At 43.6% G+C, this 19,793-nt stretch overlaps 1 protein-coding gene across 5 annotated transcripts in view; it reads left to right on the top strand.

The window, feature by feature from the left end:
- Positions 1-19,793, top strand: part of RALGAPB (Ral GTPase activating protein non-catalytic subunit beta) — a 69,301-nt gene that overhangs the window by 34,439 nt on the left and 15,069 nt on the right. For 3 of the 5 annotated variants that reach the window (XM_051633464.1, XM_051633462.1, XM_051633460.1), the window contains 10 exons: positions 2,346-2,410; positions 3,075-3,207; positions 4,624-4,757; positions 7,195-7,377; positions 9,969-10,120; positions 11,346-11,533; positions 13,381-13,487; positions 15,408-15,560; positions 16,622-16,831; positions 18,213-18,371. In XM_051633464.1, coding sequence (XP_051489424.1) covers positions 2,346-2,410; positions 3,075-3,207; positions 4,624-4,757; positions 7,195-7,377; positions 9,969-10,120; positions 11,346-11,533; positions 13,381-13,487; positions 15,408-15,560; positions 16,622-16,831; positions 18,213-18,371 — 1,484 coding nt within the window. The remainder of the gene's footprint in view (positions 1-2,345; positions 2,411-3,074; positions 3,208-4,623; positions 4,758-7,194; positions 7,378-9,968; positions 10,121-11,345; positions 11,534-13,380; positions 13,488-15,407; positions 15,561-16,621; positions 16,832-18,212; positions 18,372-19,793) is intronic. The other 2 variants (XM_051633463.1, XM_051633461.1) reach the window with 1 other exon arrangement.

Raw genomic sequence — 19,793 nt, 5'->3', positions numbered from 1 at the left:
AGAGGTAGAAGTAAAGCACATTCTAACTGAAAAAGTCAGTCATAACTAGGAATAGAAACAAGAAAAAACATTGGTTTAGTACTGGGAAGGATTCTTGACTAATGGGTTACAGGGAACACTTCAGGTTTTGGCACAATTAACCCTAGAAACAAATAGAAACACTGGGTGAGCAATGGTCCAGCACTGGCAGAGTACAGATGCCACTGGTTTAGCACTGTGTAAATCCTCAGACAATAGCTTTGGAATAGAGTTTGGAGATACCTGGTTGTTTGGCAAGGAACTGTCCTTTGAGGTTGTGGGTGTATTGACATTATTCTGCATACTCAGACAGTAGAAGCTGAAACTTGGATAGTGAATAATCTGTCAAGTTAAATATATTTTCACACCAGTAAAAAAGAAAATGTTCTTGCCTTTCATACTCCCCCTAGCCCCTCCTGTTTTTTTCTCTTTATTTAGAAGTGCCTTCTTCCACATTATGCTCTTGTCCTTCAATAATTACAATACCCCTTTCCTTTTCTCTAAAAGTCTAAAAAGGAAACAGACTTGTACTGTGGTGGGAGGTGTCTGCCTTGTTTGGGAAGACAGAGCCTGTCTGACTAATAGGGGAGGGAAGGGAACTGGCATGAGCAGCCAAGGGAAGGGAAATTTACTTGCTGTGGTTAAGATAGTTCCTTTACTAGTGGAAGACTAGGAGAGAATGATTTGAAAGAATAATTTGCAATTGCTGCTGGTGAAGGGATGAGGGTATTGATGGTTTCAAACCCATCCTCTCAGTGAGTCCCACAGAGCAACCAGTGCATGGGGGCCTGCACTGCTGGAGAAGCATGGGGTGATGCTCTGCTAGATCCTGCCTGTGTGTCCTGTACACCTCTGCTGAGGTCTAGTGTTGGCATCCAGCTGCATAGATGCTCTGCCTCAGATGGTTTTTAGCATCACTATTTCCGTAATAATTCCTACCAGTCCATCTCAGCTGTATCTCCTGTTAATCTCCTGTTTTTGTATGTTACTTCCTGCTGGTTTTGGTAGGAGCAGATTATGAACCTCCATTTCTGCATTTCATATGGCAAGTGTTGTTTTCCTAAGCACTTGTTGCTGGGGAGGGCAGCAAACTAGAATTGATGCTGCCAAGTGTGTCAGTGTCAGCCTGTTACAGGTCTGACCTTACTGTTGCTGTCCTTGTCTGGGGGTGGTGCTGCCAAGCAGATCTGGGCTGTTTATGCTAGTAGACCTAAGGCACCCTGAATGCATCTGCAGTTTGAATTTAACCGTGTCACATTTGCGTGTAGTTACCTCCCCCCAGATGGAAGAGATAATTACCTGCTGGCTAGTTTGGGTGCAGTGGGGTTGGCTACCTCTGTGCTTAGAGCTTCAGCCTTTCAATACAGAATTTTGGGGGCTGATGGAAAGCAAAGCACAGAAAGTGAGAGGCTGGAGATTATTTCCAGATGGAGAGAATTTCAGTGTATCCCATCTCAGACTGTGCCTCCTCATTTAGGAAGTTTGGTTTATATTTTAGCCAAATTGGAGTTAGAGCAATTTTTAGTTTGCTCTACAAACCCATAAATTATCAATGATGTAAATATTAGCCTTGGTTTTGGTTTTTTGGTGAGGCAGGGACAGAAATGGCTTTATGAAAACATGACTCGCTGTGTCTGGGTGGTTTGGGCGTTCACTTCATTGGTCACAGATCAGTACCAGAACAAACATGATCCCTTGTGCTGGTGCCGTAAGGGTTGCTGAATGGACCAGACATTATTCACTTCATCTTCCAGCAGGTTGCTGTCTGTGCTGCTACTTGGTGAAGACTTGAAAGCACATTTGTGTTTGCCTTCACCAGTTGCCTTTTGGCTCCTAATGGCCAGACTGGGGAAGGGAGCCTCTGGGTGCCAGACAAGACGCAGCCAAGGCCAGCACCGTGTAACCCCCGGGGTGGGTTTGGACTAGACAGCTCATTTTAGCTCTCTGTTATCTAACAAATACTGTAATTTTATTCACAGGATCAGTAGATATCCTTAAATACAGCCTGGGTTTTAAATTAGCACAATCTGATGGGAGACAAGGGACAATTTCAGCCCTTCTGTGGGACTAAAAACCTTCTGAACTGAGGAATTTGAAAACCCTACATTCAAAGCATTTTTTAAATAGCTGAAAGCACCCTATCTCAGCACTCATCTGCTTCAGATGGCCAAGCCTGAAGCAAATCCTTTTATAAAACTATAATGTAGAGGGTTTTTTTATAAAACAGGATGGTGTTCCTGTGTGTTGGGCCTTCAGTGGTGCTTTGAATTTTAGCAGTGAATATTCTACTGCAATCTCTAGTTACCTTCTTCTATCTGATTCTACAGGTGCAATGTTAAATATTGTTCAGGATTCAGCACTATTAGAAGCCATTGGCTGTCAGATGGAAACGGTGAGTATTTTGTGTTTATGAAGTTCCCACCTCAGAATTAGTTACCCATTTTATCTGCTGTTGGAAGGTGCTCAGTTGGTGTCTTGACGGCTGATTGTCTGTTTTGCTTCATTGTATCTGAGAGCATCCTCTGGCATGGGGAGCTCTATTCAAAAAATCATCATAGAATCACAGACTGGTATGAGTTGGAAGGGACCTTAAAGCTCATCTAGATCCAACCTCCTGCATGGGGCAGGGATACCTCCCACCAGACCAGGTTGCTCCAAGCCCCATCCAACCTGCCCTTCAACACTGCCAGGGATGGGGCAGCCACAGCTTCCCTGGGCAACCTGTTCCACTGTCTCACAGTGAACAGTTTCCTCCTCATGTCTCACTTAAATCTCCCTCTTCCAGTTTTAATCCATTCCCCCTTATCCTCTCACACCCTGCCCTTGTCAAAAGTCAGCAGTTGGTTTCTGACCTGCGGGCACACATTGCCTGCTCATGCTGAACCTCTTGTTAACCATCACTCCCAAGTCCTCCCCTTTGGAGTTGTTTTCAATCCAATCTCCACCCAACCTGTGTTTGTGTTTGGGATTGCCCTGAGCAAGGCGCAGAACCTGCACCTTCTCATCATCTCATTTCAAAATCTTCTCATCGCTCGAAACTGACTTTCAATTTGCAGAACGGTGGTGAAAATAACCTCTTCAAAAGCCACAGTCGAACCAACAGTGGCATTAGCACTGCGAGTGGTGGCAGTACAGAGCCCACAACACCAGACAGTGAGAGACCAGCACAGGCCCTTCTGAGGGATTATGGTAAGGGGAGCTCTTTTGGAAAGAAATGCTGTCATCAAATGTCAGACTGATGTTTTGTGTGGTTTGTTTGTGTTCCTAATCCTGGCTAACACATGGACGTGCAGGGGTGTTTGCAACCCAGGGTGGGTAGCCCCTCGTTTAGTGCCAGTTTGTGCTCGTGTGCATTTTAGTTGCTTGGGTTTAGTCCTACTAAGGGACTCTGTGCATATTTTAAAAATAAAGAGTGTCAAAGCTTATAGAAAAGGAGGTGTTGGCCAGCTGTTGTACTTCAGCTTATGTTTTCAAGACCCTTAGTTTTCATGGACAATAATGGAAGAAACGTAAGCCAAGTGTAAATTAATTGCTCCGTGCATTTTGGTATTAATTTCTATGATTATGAACCTTTCCAAATGCTTGCCTGACTTTTTGCAGCACTTTTCTTAAACTGTATTTAAAGACCATTTGGGGAATTTCTGCTTTTTAGAGCAAGCAAGCAGAATGCTTGTGATGTGTCATTTGCTATAACAAGAAAATTTCTCAGTTAACATTAGTTTGCCATGTCTTGTACAAGCATTTTTGAGTCTTTGTAATAAAGTCCATGTTCTACTAAATTTGTGTGTGGTCAAATGTCAAGAGCCTGGAATTTACCTTGCTCCTTTGGAATTCTTCAGTTTAACTGATATTGGGCAAATAAATGTGAGAGCAGATCACCTTTATTATATTGTAGCCTAGGTTGAAAACTCTGTTCTCACCAACCAAAAATGTTGTGTGTTTTTTTTTCCTTTAGTTGTATAATTAAGGAGAGAAGGGAAATTAGCAGGAAATACTTCAGTATATTTTAGGGATTCATATAAACATGTTGGTGCCTTCCCTACAGGGTTTGTTTTTTGAAGTCATTAAAGTGATAGTTTTCAGTACACCATTTGAATTGTGTGTTTAATTTGTATGGGTTTTCATTAACAAGTCCTTGTAAGAATATCCCTTTGTAATGTTAAAAAAAAATCTTTTAAATGTTTGACTTACTGAATCTTTAAACTGAGATGTAATTCAAATGATTTTTTTGCAATATATTAATTTTGGTTTTTTTTAAATTTCCTATGCACAGAGGGGAAGGGTGTATGAACATTATTGAAAGAATCTGAAGCTGGATGCTTCAAACAAGGGAAAGCTGAAAATAACATGGTGTATTTTTACTGGGATTATCCAACCTGTCTTTTTTTTAAAATACAAGAATTGAGCTAAGTTAGTCTGAATGTGTGTGTATCATGTCAGGGAGTGTCTGTGCAAAAGTGTCCGACCAAATTTCTAGATTCTGGGTTGTGTATAATTTAATTTTCTGTGTGTATTGTGGCTGCTTTGTCTTGTGCTTTGCTTATTGTCACTAATGCTTAGTTATTTTCCCTCCCTGTGGCCTGTGGTACTGGGGTTATATCCTAGCTCTCAATACAGATACAGCCGCTGGGCTGCTCATACGCAGCATTCACCTGGTCACCCAGAGACTCAACTCGCAGTGGAGGCAGGACATGAGTATCTCTCTGGCTGCACTGGAGCTTCTCTCTGGACTGGCAAAGGTGAGAGCTGAAGTTCTTTAGGCTCTGGGCTCTCCTCAAAGGGTGGTTACAGTCCTGGTTAGGTGAAAATCATGTCGCCAAACATCTGCATTTCTCAACAAATGTTCTGTTTGAACAGGAGAAAAAGCAACACTCCCTTTGTACTTCATTTTCCCCTAGTGTAAATGCTCTGTGGCTCAAACCTTGTGTGCCCTGTAAACGCCCTTGGGCTGAAAGTGAAGCTCTGGGTGGCTCCTTCAGGCACACGTGGCTCTGCTGTACCTTTCTGGCTGGGTTTGTTCAGCTCCCTGGTGGCTCCCAACCTTTCTCATGGATTCCTGTGTGTGTCTGATTTTGGTTTTTGGTTTGTTTTTTACCCAAGGAGATGCATCTGCCATGTTAGGCTGCACAGTTGAGGAAAAACTTTCCACTCAGCTTCCAGTAGCAGCCCAGGAGCTTGGGCCCTTAGTTTTCAATCCCAGTGTGAGCCACTTCTCACAGCTTCGCTTGGTTGGTGGCCAGTCAGTCTGTTCACTGTGGAAGCAGACTTAGAAACAAGAGATTTTGTTACTGGTAGTGGCAGACTACAAATAGGCCAGGATATAAATCAACTTAATTGCCTTTTTTTTTTTTTTTTTTAAATATTGTATCTGTTTTTCCCCTTCCCATCTTAGAAATAGATTTCTGAGCTTAGAAAATGGTAGTGTGTTTCTGATGTGAAGGTGTCACCTTCTTCAGAGCTTTATCTGCACACAGTGCTTTGATTCAACAGCAAATCACTGATCTAAAGCCACTGAGCTTTTTTTGCTGAGAAGTGAAATGTCCTTTTCTACTTGATTGCTTTTGTCCCCAGGCTGGATTTCATGGCGTTTTTTAAGCAATAGTTCAGTGTATGAACAACAGCTGGGATGGCCAGGAGTGACAGTTCAGCATTTCCTGTCGTATTCCCCTGGGATCTTGACACATCCTTGAAATCTGTGTGTCTCAGGCATTTTTTAGAGCATGGAGTCAGCACTGAGCCATGTTGGACTGGGTGCTTATTTTGTTACTGCAGCAGCATGAGCTGAAGGATGCCTTTGAAAGTGTTCTGCAATGAATTAATGTGTGGTTATTGGGTCCTATTGGGCATCATGTAGAACCAGGGGTTCCTGCAGCTTCTGTGGTTAAGCCAGTTTTACTTCCTTTTCTTACCCTGTAATGAGATGAGAATGTGAAAATATATTATCTTTTCAAATGCCTGCTCAGGCTAACATTAAATATTGTAATCTTTGTATAATTCCCATGCAACTGAAGTAGTTCCTCTGGGATATCATGGATATTTTTCCCCTTCATAACAAAAAGGGTAGAAAGTGATCACCTCCTACTGCAGAGTGGAGAACCAGCTCTGCTTGTGCCTTTGGAGGTCACAATTCCTAAAGCCCTTCCCAGGTAAGAGGCTCTCCTGTCTTGTGTCTGTTCAGCACCAGGTTTTAGTGGGACTTGGTACATTCAAAAATTCTGTTTCCTGCTGGAGTGCTGGTTCAGCAACCTGCTTTTCGTAGGCTTATTTTGAGGATACTCTTTGCTGTAGATCTTGTGCTTCTGAAGGACCTGCTGCCTTCATCTGAGGGTCTGAGTTGTGTCCCCCCCACAACTGCCTGGCTCTGGGGTCACCAGCAAGAGCATCTCCTTAATGATTTAAGCTTCATATGGGATGGTCAAAAGCTACAGAGTAGAAAAATCTGACTTATGACTGTTCCTGTGCCAAGTCACTGGTTAGGAAGAAAAGAGAAACTGAGTCCTGCAGTTTTATGCTGTAGATCCTCATGCCTCTTCACTACCCTGCCACTCTGAAGCCTTGTTCCCTGCAGCCCTGAGTTGGCAGAGAAGCTGAGAGGTTTTTGCACTGAGTTTGGGAAAAGGGGTTATTGGGTTTTTTTTGCCAATCTGCTTGTCTCAGGGTGGGTTTTGTGTCCCTTTCTCACTGGTGACAATTACTGTGGTGGCAAAACATGCCTAGCGGAAAGTGATGTGAGCAGAATGAAGACTTGTGGGAGGGAGACTTGGCAGTGAGTGGGTTCTCAGAGATACAGGATGGGTTGCTCTGGCTGGAGGAGAGAGGTACTGCAGAAAATAAGTTTCGAATGTTAATTTATTCACCTTGCAATTACTTTCTAATAAAACCATATTATAGAATCGTCAAGGTTGGAAAAGACCTTTAAGATCACTTTTTTTATTGGTACCACTTCTGCTCGGGAAAACCAAGCCATGCAATGTGGAGCCTTTTATTTCCTTTAAGCTTCCATGTCCATCACTGTTACACATTTTTACCCCCAACTTTCAACTCGTAATCATAAAAGAGCTCAAGCCTTTTTTCTCATCTCTTAAAACAGCATTTAAAAAATGCTTTTAAAACCAATTCATCCTCCGAGAGATTGTTGTGAAGGGATTCTCACCCTGTCCTGCTTGCTGCCCTCAGGTGAAGGTGGTGGTGGACTCCTCAGATCGGAAGAGAGCCATCAGCTCTGTCTGCAGCTACATCGTGTACCAGTGCAGCCGCCCGGCCCCGCTCCACTCTCGCGACCTGCACTCCATGATCGTGGCAGCGTTTCAGTGCCTCTGCGTCTGGCTCACTGAGCACCCTGACATGCTGGATGAGAAGGTGACACTCCCCACTGCACACATTTTGAGCATGTCAAATTGTAACACCTGTCGTGCCTGACCTGTCTGTTCCTGATACTTTGATGTGGTTTTCTCAGTTTTCAGAAGTGCACCAGGAATTTCAGAACTAGTTTCCCTGCAAAATAGCTTGGAATTTTGGTTTCTTCTTTTTGTTCAGCAAGAATGTTTTTGACTTTCAAATTACCTTTTGTATTTCTAAGAATGTCTTGATCTTTCTTCTGGCTTTGGGAAGCTGGAAAAAGAGAAAAGAAAACCAGAAAAAAACAGACTGAAAAGAGAAATATCATAGAATCTCAGACTGGTTTGGGTCAGGAGGGACCTTAAAGCTCATCTAGATCCAACCCCCTGCATGGGCAGGGACACCTCCCACTAGACCAGGTTGCTCCAAGCCCCATCCAACCTGCCCTTCAACACTGCCAGGGATGGGGCAGCCACAGCTTCCCTGGGCAGCCTGTTCCAGTGTTTCACCACCTTCACAGTGAAGAATTTCCTCCTCATGTCTCACCTAAATCTCCCTCTTCTATTTTTAATCCATTATCCCCTTGTCCTCTCACTCCCTGCCCTTGTCCCAGGTCCCTCCCCCGCTTTCCTGGAGCCCCTTCAGGCACTGGAAGGTGCTCTAAGGTCTTCCTGGAGCCTTCTCTTCTCCAGGCTGAACACCCCAACTCTCCCAGCCTGTCTCCAGAGCAGAGCTGCTCCAGCCCTCTGACCATCTTCTTGTCCTCCTATGGACTGGCTCCAACAGCTCCATGTCCTTCCTGGAGGCTCCAGAACTGGACACAGTTCTCCATGTGGGGTCACAGGAGAGCAGAGTAGAGGAGGAGAATCCCTGTCCTGGCCCTGCTGGCCGTGATGTATGTACAGGTGCATGGCTACCTGCAGCAGGTGACAGTGACTAAAAGCCAGGTCTGCTCTCATTTCTCAGCTGTTACTGACTTCTAGACTTAACAAAATTCCCTTGATGCTAATATTTTGATAATCATAGTTTATTTCACCAAGAAACAAGTTTTCTAGAAACTGAGCAAGGCTCAATCCAAGCTGGGATTTGCTTTGGAAGCTTGAAAAGAGCAGGAAATGAGATGCATGTTTCCAACAGCCTTCTGTCCTGCTGCTTTTTAAAAAAACACCTTTTAAATTTTTTTTTAGTGCATATTTTCATTGTCGGTCCCCTTGCAATGACAACTCAGTTATTTTTTCTATATTTTATAATAAAATGTATATTAATGTGCATTATATAGTATTTAATATGTTTTTTTACAAAACACGTCTTAGGTATCTTTACAGCATGTATTAAAAATGTCTGCTTTTAAATAAAATAAAATTGAAAGTCCACAAGCAGAACTATATTCAAGGATGGTTTCTGTGGGCCCTTTGGGATACTGGGATGGCAGTAAGTGACTTGGACAGGATGGTTTCCCTGGAAGTGGCACAGCATGGGTTTGTTCAATTGCATAATGCTTAATCTCTTCTCATTGGGTTCTGTTTTTACTTTTATCATTGCATATCAAGATAGTGCTCCCTTGTGTGTGCAGGGTGTACTGGGCACTTCGTAGCTCATTTCTGAGTCACAAGAATTCAGCAGGAACATTTCATTGCATTTGCAAGGATTAGAATTGTGATTTTCCAGGTGCTTCACTTTACATTTGCTTTGAATTTCACCTGCTGTTTCACTAGGGGACATTGTGAACTCCCTTTGCAGTGCTGCATCTTTGCATCTTGACACTGACTGATTTTGCTCAGTCAGAAAATGAATCCTCCTTTTCACTTCTTTCTAAATCAGTTGTGACTCTAAAGAAGGGCACAGGCCAAGGTATAGAACACTGTCTGGCCTCTGGTAATAAAAACTGATCACTTGTGTTCACATTTTAGCCAGTTATTTATTCATGAGAGCACTTTCCTTCTTATTCTGTAGCTCAAGCCACAAGACTTGAACCTTTGTTGTAGCAATCCAAATATTTTCAGCTAATAATTCTGTAATGAGCAACAACTGTGAGTCATTCCTGTGGCTCTACCACGTGTTGGCCTGTCCTGTAATGATTTGTTGAACCTCTGCTGTGTACTTTGAGTATTGTTGTTGTTCTCTTGATGAATTAGATATAATGATACATTTCACTTCTGAAAACTGCAATTGAAAGATCTGGAAAAGGATTTCTTGCAGTTTTCTAGAATAGTTCATTCTTAATGTGCTTAGGACTTAAAAGTTCTCCAGAGAGTCTCAGAAATGCATTTATTATCTCTTTAAATATGTTCACATTCTTCAGTTGCACTCTTAGTATTCCTCTTGGCCACTTTATATGTATGTCATGGAATATATGGCGTGTGTATATATTCAGAGCACTTTCAACCATTAGAATACAAACATAAGTAGGCATCTATAGATGGAGAAAGTACAATTTCAATAGCAAATGTGGTCTTATTCCAAGACTGTCTGTTAGAATAATATTCTGCCTTTATTTCTGAGTTCATGTTGCCAGCAGTATTTTATTTTTAACAATAGGATATCACTGTTTCACTGAGGTTTTGGAGGCCTTTATGGGAGTGCTTCTGCTTTAAAGTCTTTCCTTCTTTTAGGATTGTTTGAAAGAGGTACTGGAGATTGTGGAGCTGGGCATTTCAGGAAGTAAATCTAAAAACAGTGAACAAGAGGTCAAGTACAAAGGAGATAAGGAGCCAAACCCCGCGTCCATGAGAGTGAAGGATGCTGCTGAAGCTACGCTGACATGGTAGGTAGTTTGTCAGAGCATTTGTTGAGCATTGCCTTGTCTGAGGGTGTCTGGAGTTCCCAGCTGGGGAGATCTTGGTGGTCTAGCATTTGGGAAGTCAGCCAGAAGCTCCCTCTGTTTTCCCCTTAGGGCAGGGTTGTCCTGTGCTCTGCCTTCTCCCTCCCATTGTAGGTGTTCAACAGGAAATAGATCTCTGTGATTGTTGTCTTCCCCTCCTGCCTGTTCTCTTCCTTGAGAGCAAAACTCAAACCCTCCTGCAGCCCCTGATGCTCTGTTCTCAGCCAGTCCTCTGCAGACAGCTCTTTCCTCCATCTCCTACCTGCCCTAGTGATCCTGTCTTCACATTCCTTCCTCTCCTTGCCCTCAGCCTGCCAAGTTACACCCTCCCCACGCTGCTTGGTGGGCACTGATGATGAGCAGCAGGGAATGGCACATGTGGCAGATGTGGTGCAGGATGGGGTGTCGTGCTGCTCACAGCCAAGCTGGGCTTGCTTCATCTGTTGGAGAGGTTCTGCTGAGTGTGCAGTAACAGAGACTGTGTGAGCTGGGGAGGGGAAGCACAGAGAGGGAAATTGAGATCTGCTCCAGAGAAGTTGAAAAGCACTGGTACTGGCTGAACAGCATGGTGGTGGTAGGATGGAGTGAGGATGTGTAGGATAAGTGTGTTTTGTGAATGGCAATAGCTGCTGTCTTTTGTGCTCTGCTTTGGAATAGAATTGTTAAACTTTACTGTTAGAAAAAACAACTGTGTGATTTCCAAGGAATAAACAACTATTTATTGGTACTTGTGGACAAATCTTTATCGTTTGCCTAAAAGTGCCTCTCTCCTTTTAGGCAGGTGAAACTATCTGTTCTCAGAGAAAAGTGGAGAAGTATGTGGGGAGGATTTCAATAAACTGATGGTCTGGGTGGTGGTGTTAAGAGTAAAGCCCTGAGTTAGTTAATAAGATGTTCAGTATGACACTGGACACTCATTATTGGTTCCTGCCATAGAAATGTTCAGTTTCTGGTAGCATTAGGTACACCCTGTGCAACTTAGAGCATTTCAATCAGTTTTCCTCAAGTTACAGGTTCTGTTTTAAAACCAGCTGATGAGAGAGGGCAGGCAGGCCCCTGGTAGGGCAACTGCTGTGTCAAGATAGAAATGAAGAATGTGAGTGAAGATCTGTGCTTGGGTGGAAGAGTTTATCTTTGTCATAACTCATAGCTTTTTTCTGCCTTGCAGTATCATGCAGTTACTTGGAGCATTTCCTTCTCCCAGTGGCCCTGCTTCTCCTTGCAGCTTGGTGAATGAAACCACATTAATTAAATATTCTCGTCTACCCACCATAAACAAGCACAGCTTCAGGTATTTTGTTCTGGATAACAGTGTCATCCTGGCCATGTTGGAGCAGCCTCTGGGGAACGAACAGAGTAAGTTCATCCTTCCCATTTCCTTCTTCCTCTGGTTAAAACTGTGTGGAGCTGCAAACCGGAAGCTCCTCATCAAGTGTCTCTCTGCTTTCAATGTCTTACCTGTCCTGTGGGTTAGAGCAGAGGGATGTTCTGGGGTGAAGTAGTGGAATAACTGTAATACCACTGGTAGTCAGATGTTTACAAACCCATCTGAGTTGTTCATGTGCTTGTTTCTGTCTTTCAGCCAGTCAGGTCAGATCCTTGCAGCTGCCTGCCTCTGAATTACTGCTGACAAAAGCAATAGCATTACGTTTTGAAAACATCCTTGTTCAGAAAAGAATGAAGATATAAAGTATAGGAGGCTTGATAGGGATAAGTGCTCAATAAAGGGTTGTTGTGACACCTTTCTGCTTGCACAGTTACTTTTGCTTGCTGCTGGTCTCCTATTACTAATGTTGCCATGGGTGCTTTCAGCTCAAATGGTTTTGGTTGCTTAGAAGCTGTTACAACTTTCCCGTGTACCATCGTGTTCCCTTGGCGACACCTGCTGAGCAGGGGATCTGTTGCAGAGTATTGGCTTTCACAGCTGAATCTAACTTGTTTCAGCCTCATATGCTTTGAACAACAAGAACTTATATTTTAAAAAATCTGGTATTAAATTACATGATGCTCTGAACTGAATAATTGATCCCCTGTAAGTCTTTATGTATCATGGCATGACCTAACTGAACAGATTTGAATTGTTTTATATGCTACTTCAGTTTAAGACTAATGTGTATTAGATCTGCTGTCTGCCACAGATCTATTTTCCTCATTTGTGGACAGGCTGGAGTCTAGATACTGCTCTTGACAACAGAGATTGCACAGAACTTCACTGGCTGAGATAAGTTGTTATTTTAAGTTGTGGTACAGAGCTCTCTGACCGTCTTGATACTCACTAAGTCAGTCTTGCACAAAGTGGTGATGGTGGAGGCCACTGCTACACTTCCACCACAGTCTGTGCTGGAGCAAGTGTGTTCATGACTGGGATGAGTTAGAGCACACTGAATGGCTGAGCAATCCTCATCCTCACTCTGCCTTTGCTCAATGAACTTAGGAATCCTGTAAAGCTACTAGAATCTCAAATTAGAGTATCTTTTCTTGCTGTGCATCATTTGCTTACAAATCCCTTTGAATTATGAGATGAATTGCAGTGATGCACGAGTACATCCCATCATTTCTGAGGCCGATCACTGCAGTGGGTGTCTTGGTTTGGTTTTTCTCTGTGTGCTTAAACAAGGTCAGCCCTGAATTCAAACCAGGATGATGCAACCTGACATTGTCCAGGTAGGTCTTGAAAACCTAGGAGGACAACTTCTCTGTCTCCCTGTTCCTCGTGCAGAATTTTCCACCACGAGAAGTCAGAATCTTTCCCTGTCTTAGTTAGACCATGTCGCTTGTCCTTCCACTGTTCTTACTGTTGCTGTTTGTGTGGGACCTTTACAGAAGGTCCTGGAAGTATCATGGAAGCTGTGTCTCCGCATGGTCGCTTCTCTTACCTAAGCAGGCAGTGGCTGAACAATCATTTTTTCATTTCCTGGAGATAGTTTGGAGAGAAGCTGTGATCAGCATGAATTTGGATGGAAGTTGCTTTTAATGATGAAACTGAGCTGGCAGCTACTGAACAGAGCAGACCACACCAGCTCTGCCTGCTGCAGAGATGAAGGTTGCTTACTCCTCACCAGGAATTCTTCAGGGTCAGGAAGGAGTTAACCTTTAAAACCAAACCTCTGTCATCATGCCCGTGTTTCTTTCTGGTAAAGTTATTGCAGAGTGAACCATTTGCATTGTCTGATGATGTCTTCTCTTCACCATGTGCTTTGCAGATGACTCTTTCCCCTCTGTCACGGTTTTGATCCGTGGGACATCTGGAAGATTTGCATGGGCCCAGCAGCTCTGCCTTTTGCCAAGAGGAGCGAAAGCAAATCAAAAGGTCTCTATCAAAGCCCATAAAGAAATCTTTAACTTAGAGATGTTCAGCAGAAATTCCACTAATGTGAGACAGCCCCACAGAGCTGGTGATTATACATTAAGGCTGAGACTTGGGGCCTTTAGCTGTAGGTAATGTGACACATCTCTGGTGACTCTTTAGGACATTAATATTAAATACAGGCTGTGAAAGTGCTGTTGCCTTCTAGACTTGTTTAAGGGTAGCGGGCATTGTCTTTTTTTTTCCCTGAAAGCATCTTCTGAGGGGCTGGGGCAATGGACAGTGTATTTAGTGTGGAGGGACAAGTGTTTGTGCTGATTTTAGGATGTCAGGGAGCAAAGTCTGGAGGTGTAGATTGAGATGCTGCAGAGAGAACAACTATTCAAGCTGCAAAGCTCAGTGTTGCAAAGATGGCTGTAAACCTGCTGTAAAAGAAATGAAAATCCAGATGAAATCTGAAATGGCTCTGGAGAGGAATAGAGGAGGAGAAATACCCCAATCTCATTCAACAGTAAAATCTCTTATTGCAGTTGGCTCATGGAGCAGGTCCATCTATTACTAAAATTTCCATCTGTTTGTGAACTTCTCCAAATTTTCAAACTCTTCACATGCCCCACAGTAAAACAAAGAAAATAATAACATAGCTGAAATGAGGGCCTGTCAGTCTCAACTGTCATGTTCACATTTAGGTGACTGGTCCCTGCAGGGCAGCCTTTGGGAAGATGCTCCAGGGGATGTCTTTGGAGTTGTGCTCTGGCTGAAGCTGAGCCCGTTGCTAAATGGTGTCAGTCCAAGTGTGGACCTCCCCCACTTGGCCGCTGACCTCCTGACCAGTTTTAAGGGAACCTTCCCAACTTAAAGGCACTGTAACTTCAGTGTCAACAGTTTTGCCCTTTTGAGGCATAATTGATAGTAAATACATTCATAAAGCAGCACTCAAGATGTAATTAAAGATCTTGCTTGGACTTTATGCACCTGCAAACCTGCACCTAGATCTTACGTTACTTTCACTGGTAACTTCAAGTTTTTAATTCCATACTAACATTTAGAATATAATGCAGTAACAGTGTCAAGGTTGTGTTGCCACACCTCATGCAAGCCCCTCTGATACTCTGGCAGTGCATCTCACTCTTGACCTGCAGCATTGCTGCTGTCCTTTCCCAGAACTTCTCAGCTTTAATTACTGTGCCCATCCTAGTCAGCAGGGTTAAAGTGGAGGCTTCTCAAACAGGGGCAGATTTTGCTCAGTACAGCTAGAATGGACTGTAAAGGTTTTGCCATGTAAGCTTGGCATTTTTATTGGGATTCTTCTAGTATCTGAAGGGGAGCATACAGGACAGCTGGGGAGGGACTTTTTACTAGGGCATGTAGTGATTGGACAGAGGATAATGGATTAAAACTGGAAGAGCAGATATTAAGGTTAGACATGAAGAGGAAATTCTTCACTGTGAAGGTGGTGAGACCCTGGCCCAGGTTGCCCAGGGAAGCTGTGGCTGCCCCATCCCTGGAAATGTTGAAGGGCAGGTTGGATGGGGCTTGGAGCAACCTGGTCTGGTGGGAGGTGTCCCTGCCCATGCAGGGGGGTTGGAACTGGATGATCTTTAAGGTCCCTCCCAACCCAAACCAGTCTGCGATTCTGTGATTTGCAGCTGCTGAGAGGTTAGATGGTAAGCAGGGTTCATAGGTTCCAGGAGTGCAGCACCAAAATGGGCAGAACTGTCTCCCTGAAAATTCACAGCCACATTTTTAGTACAAGTCTTATTAGTTTAAAGTACTTACTGAATGTTTTTAATGATACCTCTCACTAATAGATTAGTGTACTTCTGGTGGTCAGGAGGGAGGAAGGTTTTCCTTCTCTTGCAATGAAGTATTGTCTAGTGGTACAGTGCCTTCAATGTAAAAACTATCCCCCTTTTTTATCAGACTTTTGTACCAGAACCTCGACCAGCTCCTAAAAATGATGTTGGTTTGAAATACAGTGTGAAGCATCGCCCCTTTCCTGAAGAGGTGGACAAGATCCCATTTGTGAAAGCTGACTTGAGCATTCCTGATTTGCATGAAATTGTGAATGAGGAGGTGAGTAACTCTTAGTCTCTGGTTTAATTTTGTTCTTGGTTTTTTTGTCTGCTCAGGAATCAAACAGTAATGTCTTACTGTAAATAGTTTTACTGTGGACTAATTTCATATTAATGGAATGTGATGTTTCAGCCCAGCTGGCAGCTAAGCCCCATGCAGCCTCTGGGGGTGGGGGGAGAATTGGAAGGGTAAAAGTGAGGCAAGTTATGTGTTGAGATAAAGACAGTTCAGTAGGTCAAGTAAGAGCTGCTTGCATGAGCAAAACAAGAAATCCATTCCCAGCCTCCACTGCAGGCAGGTGTGCAGCCATCCCTAGGGAAGCTGGGCTTCAGCTCCATGTGGGAAGACAAACACCATTGCTCTGAACATTCTCCTTCCTTCTTCCCCAGCTTTACATGCTGAGCACGACATCATGTGTCTGGAATATCCCTCAGGCCAGTTGGGGTCAGCTGGCCCAGCTGGGTGCCCTCCAGCTTGTGCACCCCCAGTCTCCTCACTGGTAGAATGAGGCAGGAAGGGCCTTGGTGCTGTGTAGCACTGCTCAGCAACAGCTAGAACAGCTTTGCTAACTCACCAATTCCATGTGCTTCTCCAGGAAGGTGACACTGCCTTGGCTGGGTGTTTGGGGAGGCTCTGCTCAGCATGCTTTGTTACAGAGCCCAGGATCCTGGTATTACCAGGAAGCAATGACTTCTATTGTTTTGCTGCTTCTGGGGAACTAAAAAAGGCATTTTTGAGACCACCTGGGGGAGGACAGGGTGTGTGTCTTAAAAGTACGTGAAGTTCACAGTGCCAAATGCATGTTAGTTTCTGTTCACTTAGAAAGGGGAAGCTGTAGCTGTACTGTAGCTGTACATTTGCAACAGTTCCAAACAGGGTCTTTAGACTTTTACTTTGTAGCATTGCAATGTCCTGTTGATAGTGTTTTAGTGAACCTCCAGGTGCTGCAGCAGCAGCTGCTGCTCCATCTGGGGCTTCCAGCTTTCCTAAACAAGGGAGCTGTTTGCTCAGCAGCTCTTACTGATCTTGGTGGAATCCTCATTTCACATAATGTTTTGCAGCTGGAGGAGCGACACGAGAAGCTGAGGAATGGCATGGCCCAGCAAATTATTTTTGAGACTTCCATAGATCAGAAAAGTGAAGAGGAGTGGAGGAAGAAGAGCTTTCCCGATCCGATCACGGAGTGTAAGCCCCCGCCGCCGGCACAGGAGTTCCAGACAGCACGCCTGTTCCTCTCCCACTTTGGGTTTCTGTCTCTAGAGGCATTGAAGGTGACCTGATACTTCTTAGTGTTGTGCAGATTCCCCCAGTACCCATATGGTCTGGCTTGGCAAAAAAAGAACACTCAGCTGAGTTAGTGGAAAATCTTGTGTGTAATTCCAGCTGCCGTCAGGCTCCTGCAGCCTGATCAAATGAGGTGCTGGTTTCCAGGCTCCCAGGATGGAGAGCAGGGCTGTGAAAGGCCTTTGAGTTGAGCATGCTCTGAATAGGTGGCTGTGGTGGCACTTTTGCAGGGGGGTCCTTATCTATCACAATCACGTGTTCAGACTTGAAATCCTTCCCTCAGCTTTGAATTAGGTTTTGGAGTGGTTCTTGAAGAGGTTCTGAAGTGTGACTGCCTTAGAAGTTCTGCTCCAGAGATGATTGTGCTGAAGTGGTTCAATCGTATACAGACACTTTTCTGTACATACAGATTGCAGAGTTTGCTTTTTAATGTTAAAATAACAACAGGTTATAGAAGAGAACGCTTGAAGGAGCTGGGAATGTTTAGTTTGAGGAAGAGGAGGCTGAGGGGAGACCTCATCAGTCTCTACAACTACCTGAAAGGCCATTGTAGAGAGGTTGGTGCTGGTCTCTTTTCACAGGTCATTAGTGACAGAACAAGAGGGAATGGCTTCAAGCTGCAATAGGGCAGGTTCAGCTTGGACATTAGGAAAAACTTTTTCCCAGAAAGAGTGGTCAGACACTGGAACAGGCTGCCCAGGGAGGTGGTGGAATCAGCATCCCTGGGTGTGTTTAAGGGTTGTTTGGATGTGGTGTTGGTGGATATGGTTTAGGGGAGAACTTTGTAGAGCAGGGATGGTGGTTGGACTGGGTGATCCCAAGGGGCTTTTCCAACCTGAATAGTTCTATGGTTCTATGATCCGTGTTCTTAATGTGAAAATCTGCCTCTTACCTGTGGATTTGCCCTCTTATTTTTTGCATTTCCTTTATTTCAGAAAAAACATCCACAGAAGTAAGCAATCAAGCTTTTGCAAAAATTATGTCTGAAAGTGCTTAGTATTTTGTATGCTATTGGTATAGAAGTTAATACATTTGAAACTGCACGTGACTCCGTATAGCTGTGATATTTTGAAAGCACCAGCTGCTTTTGTTGTGGTAGCTATTGCACTTTTTGAGCAAAATGTTAGGTCCTTTTTGCTGGCAAAATCCCATTTTTATGTAATGAGGGGAGTAGAATGCAACAAATTGTCAAACTTCTCATTTAGAGTAACAGGATTATGTTGCGTCAGAAATTTGTGCATCATTTTGCTCTTAGGACAAAAGGGAAATTGTCTTTTTAGATTTTAAGGGGTTATTATTGAAGCTAGAAAACCTTTTCAGTTAGGAAAGATGTTTTTTTAAGCTGTTGAACTCTTGTCTGCTGGACAGGAACCTGCTAATAGTCGTCTACCTCCTCACCTGATTGCACTTGACTCTGCTCTTCCTGGGTTTTTTGATGACCTTGGCTACTTGGATTTACTGCCGTGTCGTCCTTTTGATACTGTTTTCATTTTCTACATGAAGGCAGGCCAGAAAACAAGCCAGGAGGTAAGTGAAAGTGCCAACTAACCTATGTTGATGTTTCATCAAGTAAATAATCACTGCTAATGAGTAGAGTGTCAGAACCAGGGTCTGGAGCTTTGTGTGTGTTTGCAGTGTGAGCTGTAACAAGTCGCTGTGTGCTCTTCATCTGTAGGTTGATTGAGATTCCCCACATTTAGGATTGTTGTGACATCATTTCATCTAAATTGTGTTTTTGCCTAGAAAGGTTGGACTTGATGTTCCTTGAGGTCCCTTCCAACCTTGCATTCTATGTTTCTATCATCAATCTTTTAAAATTTTCAATGTGATATGTAATATATATATATATATTTAAAATACTAATAGTATGTTTATCTGTTTGTCCTTATTGTCCTTATTTGTAGAGTTCAAAGATTCCTATCAGAAATGCATTTTGGATGTGTTGGCTCAGCTTGTAGGGAAGGTTGCAGATAATTCCAGCAATGTGCAATGTCCAGGTAGTTTGGTTTGAGTCTAATGTTAAACACATGTTAAAGGAAGGAAGAGCTTTCTGCAAGTAAGAAAGTATTCTTGCTTTGTAAGTCTTTACATTATACTATTTACATTCAACGCAATTAAGTTAATCAGGTTAATTTGAGCAATCTAAAGTCTGACTTCTTTAGACTGACACAGAAACTCACTGAAAGATGTTGATGGGCTCATTAGAAAGAGATGGTTCTGTAGTACCTGCCCCTCTTTCCATTCATAATTCTCACAGTGAAGAGCAGAAGTATTATTATTATTCCAGAATAAGTGCTTGTGCCGTCTCCTGGTGTTACTGTGAGTGTGCAGTTGACATAACACTGTAGCACCTTCTTCTGTGTGGAATACACTCATTCTTGAAACCAGGATCTTGCTGTTTGGGGGTTTTCAAATTGAAGTTCAGAGTAGCCACCAGTCTTTCCATCTCCAGAGTCAGGGTTTGCCTTCCAGCTGCAGCGTGCTGAGCTCGCAGGGTGCTTGTGTGCTCTGGTGGTATTAGAGGAGATTACTGAGTCCTGCAGGACTTGCTGGCCTTTGTAAACCCCAATAGCGTGGCTTTTGCCATGTAGGTTTAAGAAAATCTTGTATTTGAGAGATTCTAGGCGTGTTTAGACACCGTATAAAGATGCCACTCCTGCTTCAAGATCCCCAGACATCTTGCTGTGGTCCCTCAGCCTTCTGGGTGATGCAGAGTCGCAATGGTGGTCGAGTTAACACACAGGTCTCAGACCTGAGCTGAGTGACATACCCACACTGAGATACCACACATCTTTGGTAAGAGCTGTCACTGTGTTCTGTCCTGTTCCACTTTCAGTGTTAGTGATCTAGAGAGGAGGAGATGAAAGCCGTGTTGTGACATGATTTGTGCTTTGAGCAGGATTGGCTGCCCTGTCCTGCTCAGCCATCTCTGTGTGAGCTGATGCCGCT

This window comes from Apus apus, chromosome 15, assembly GCF_020740795.1.
Source record: "Apus apus isolate bApuApu2 chromosome 15, bApuApu2.pri.cur, whole genome shotgun sequence".
NCBI classification, from domain to species: domain Eukaryota; kingdom Metazoa; phylum Chordata; class Aves; order Apodiformes; family Apodidae; genus Apus; species Apus apus.
The sequence above is the reverse complement of the archived record's forward strand: the minus strand, read 5'-3'. Positions and strand labels throughout refer to the sequence as shown.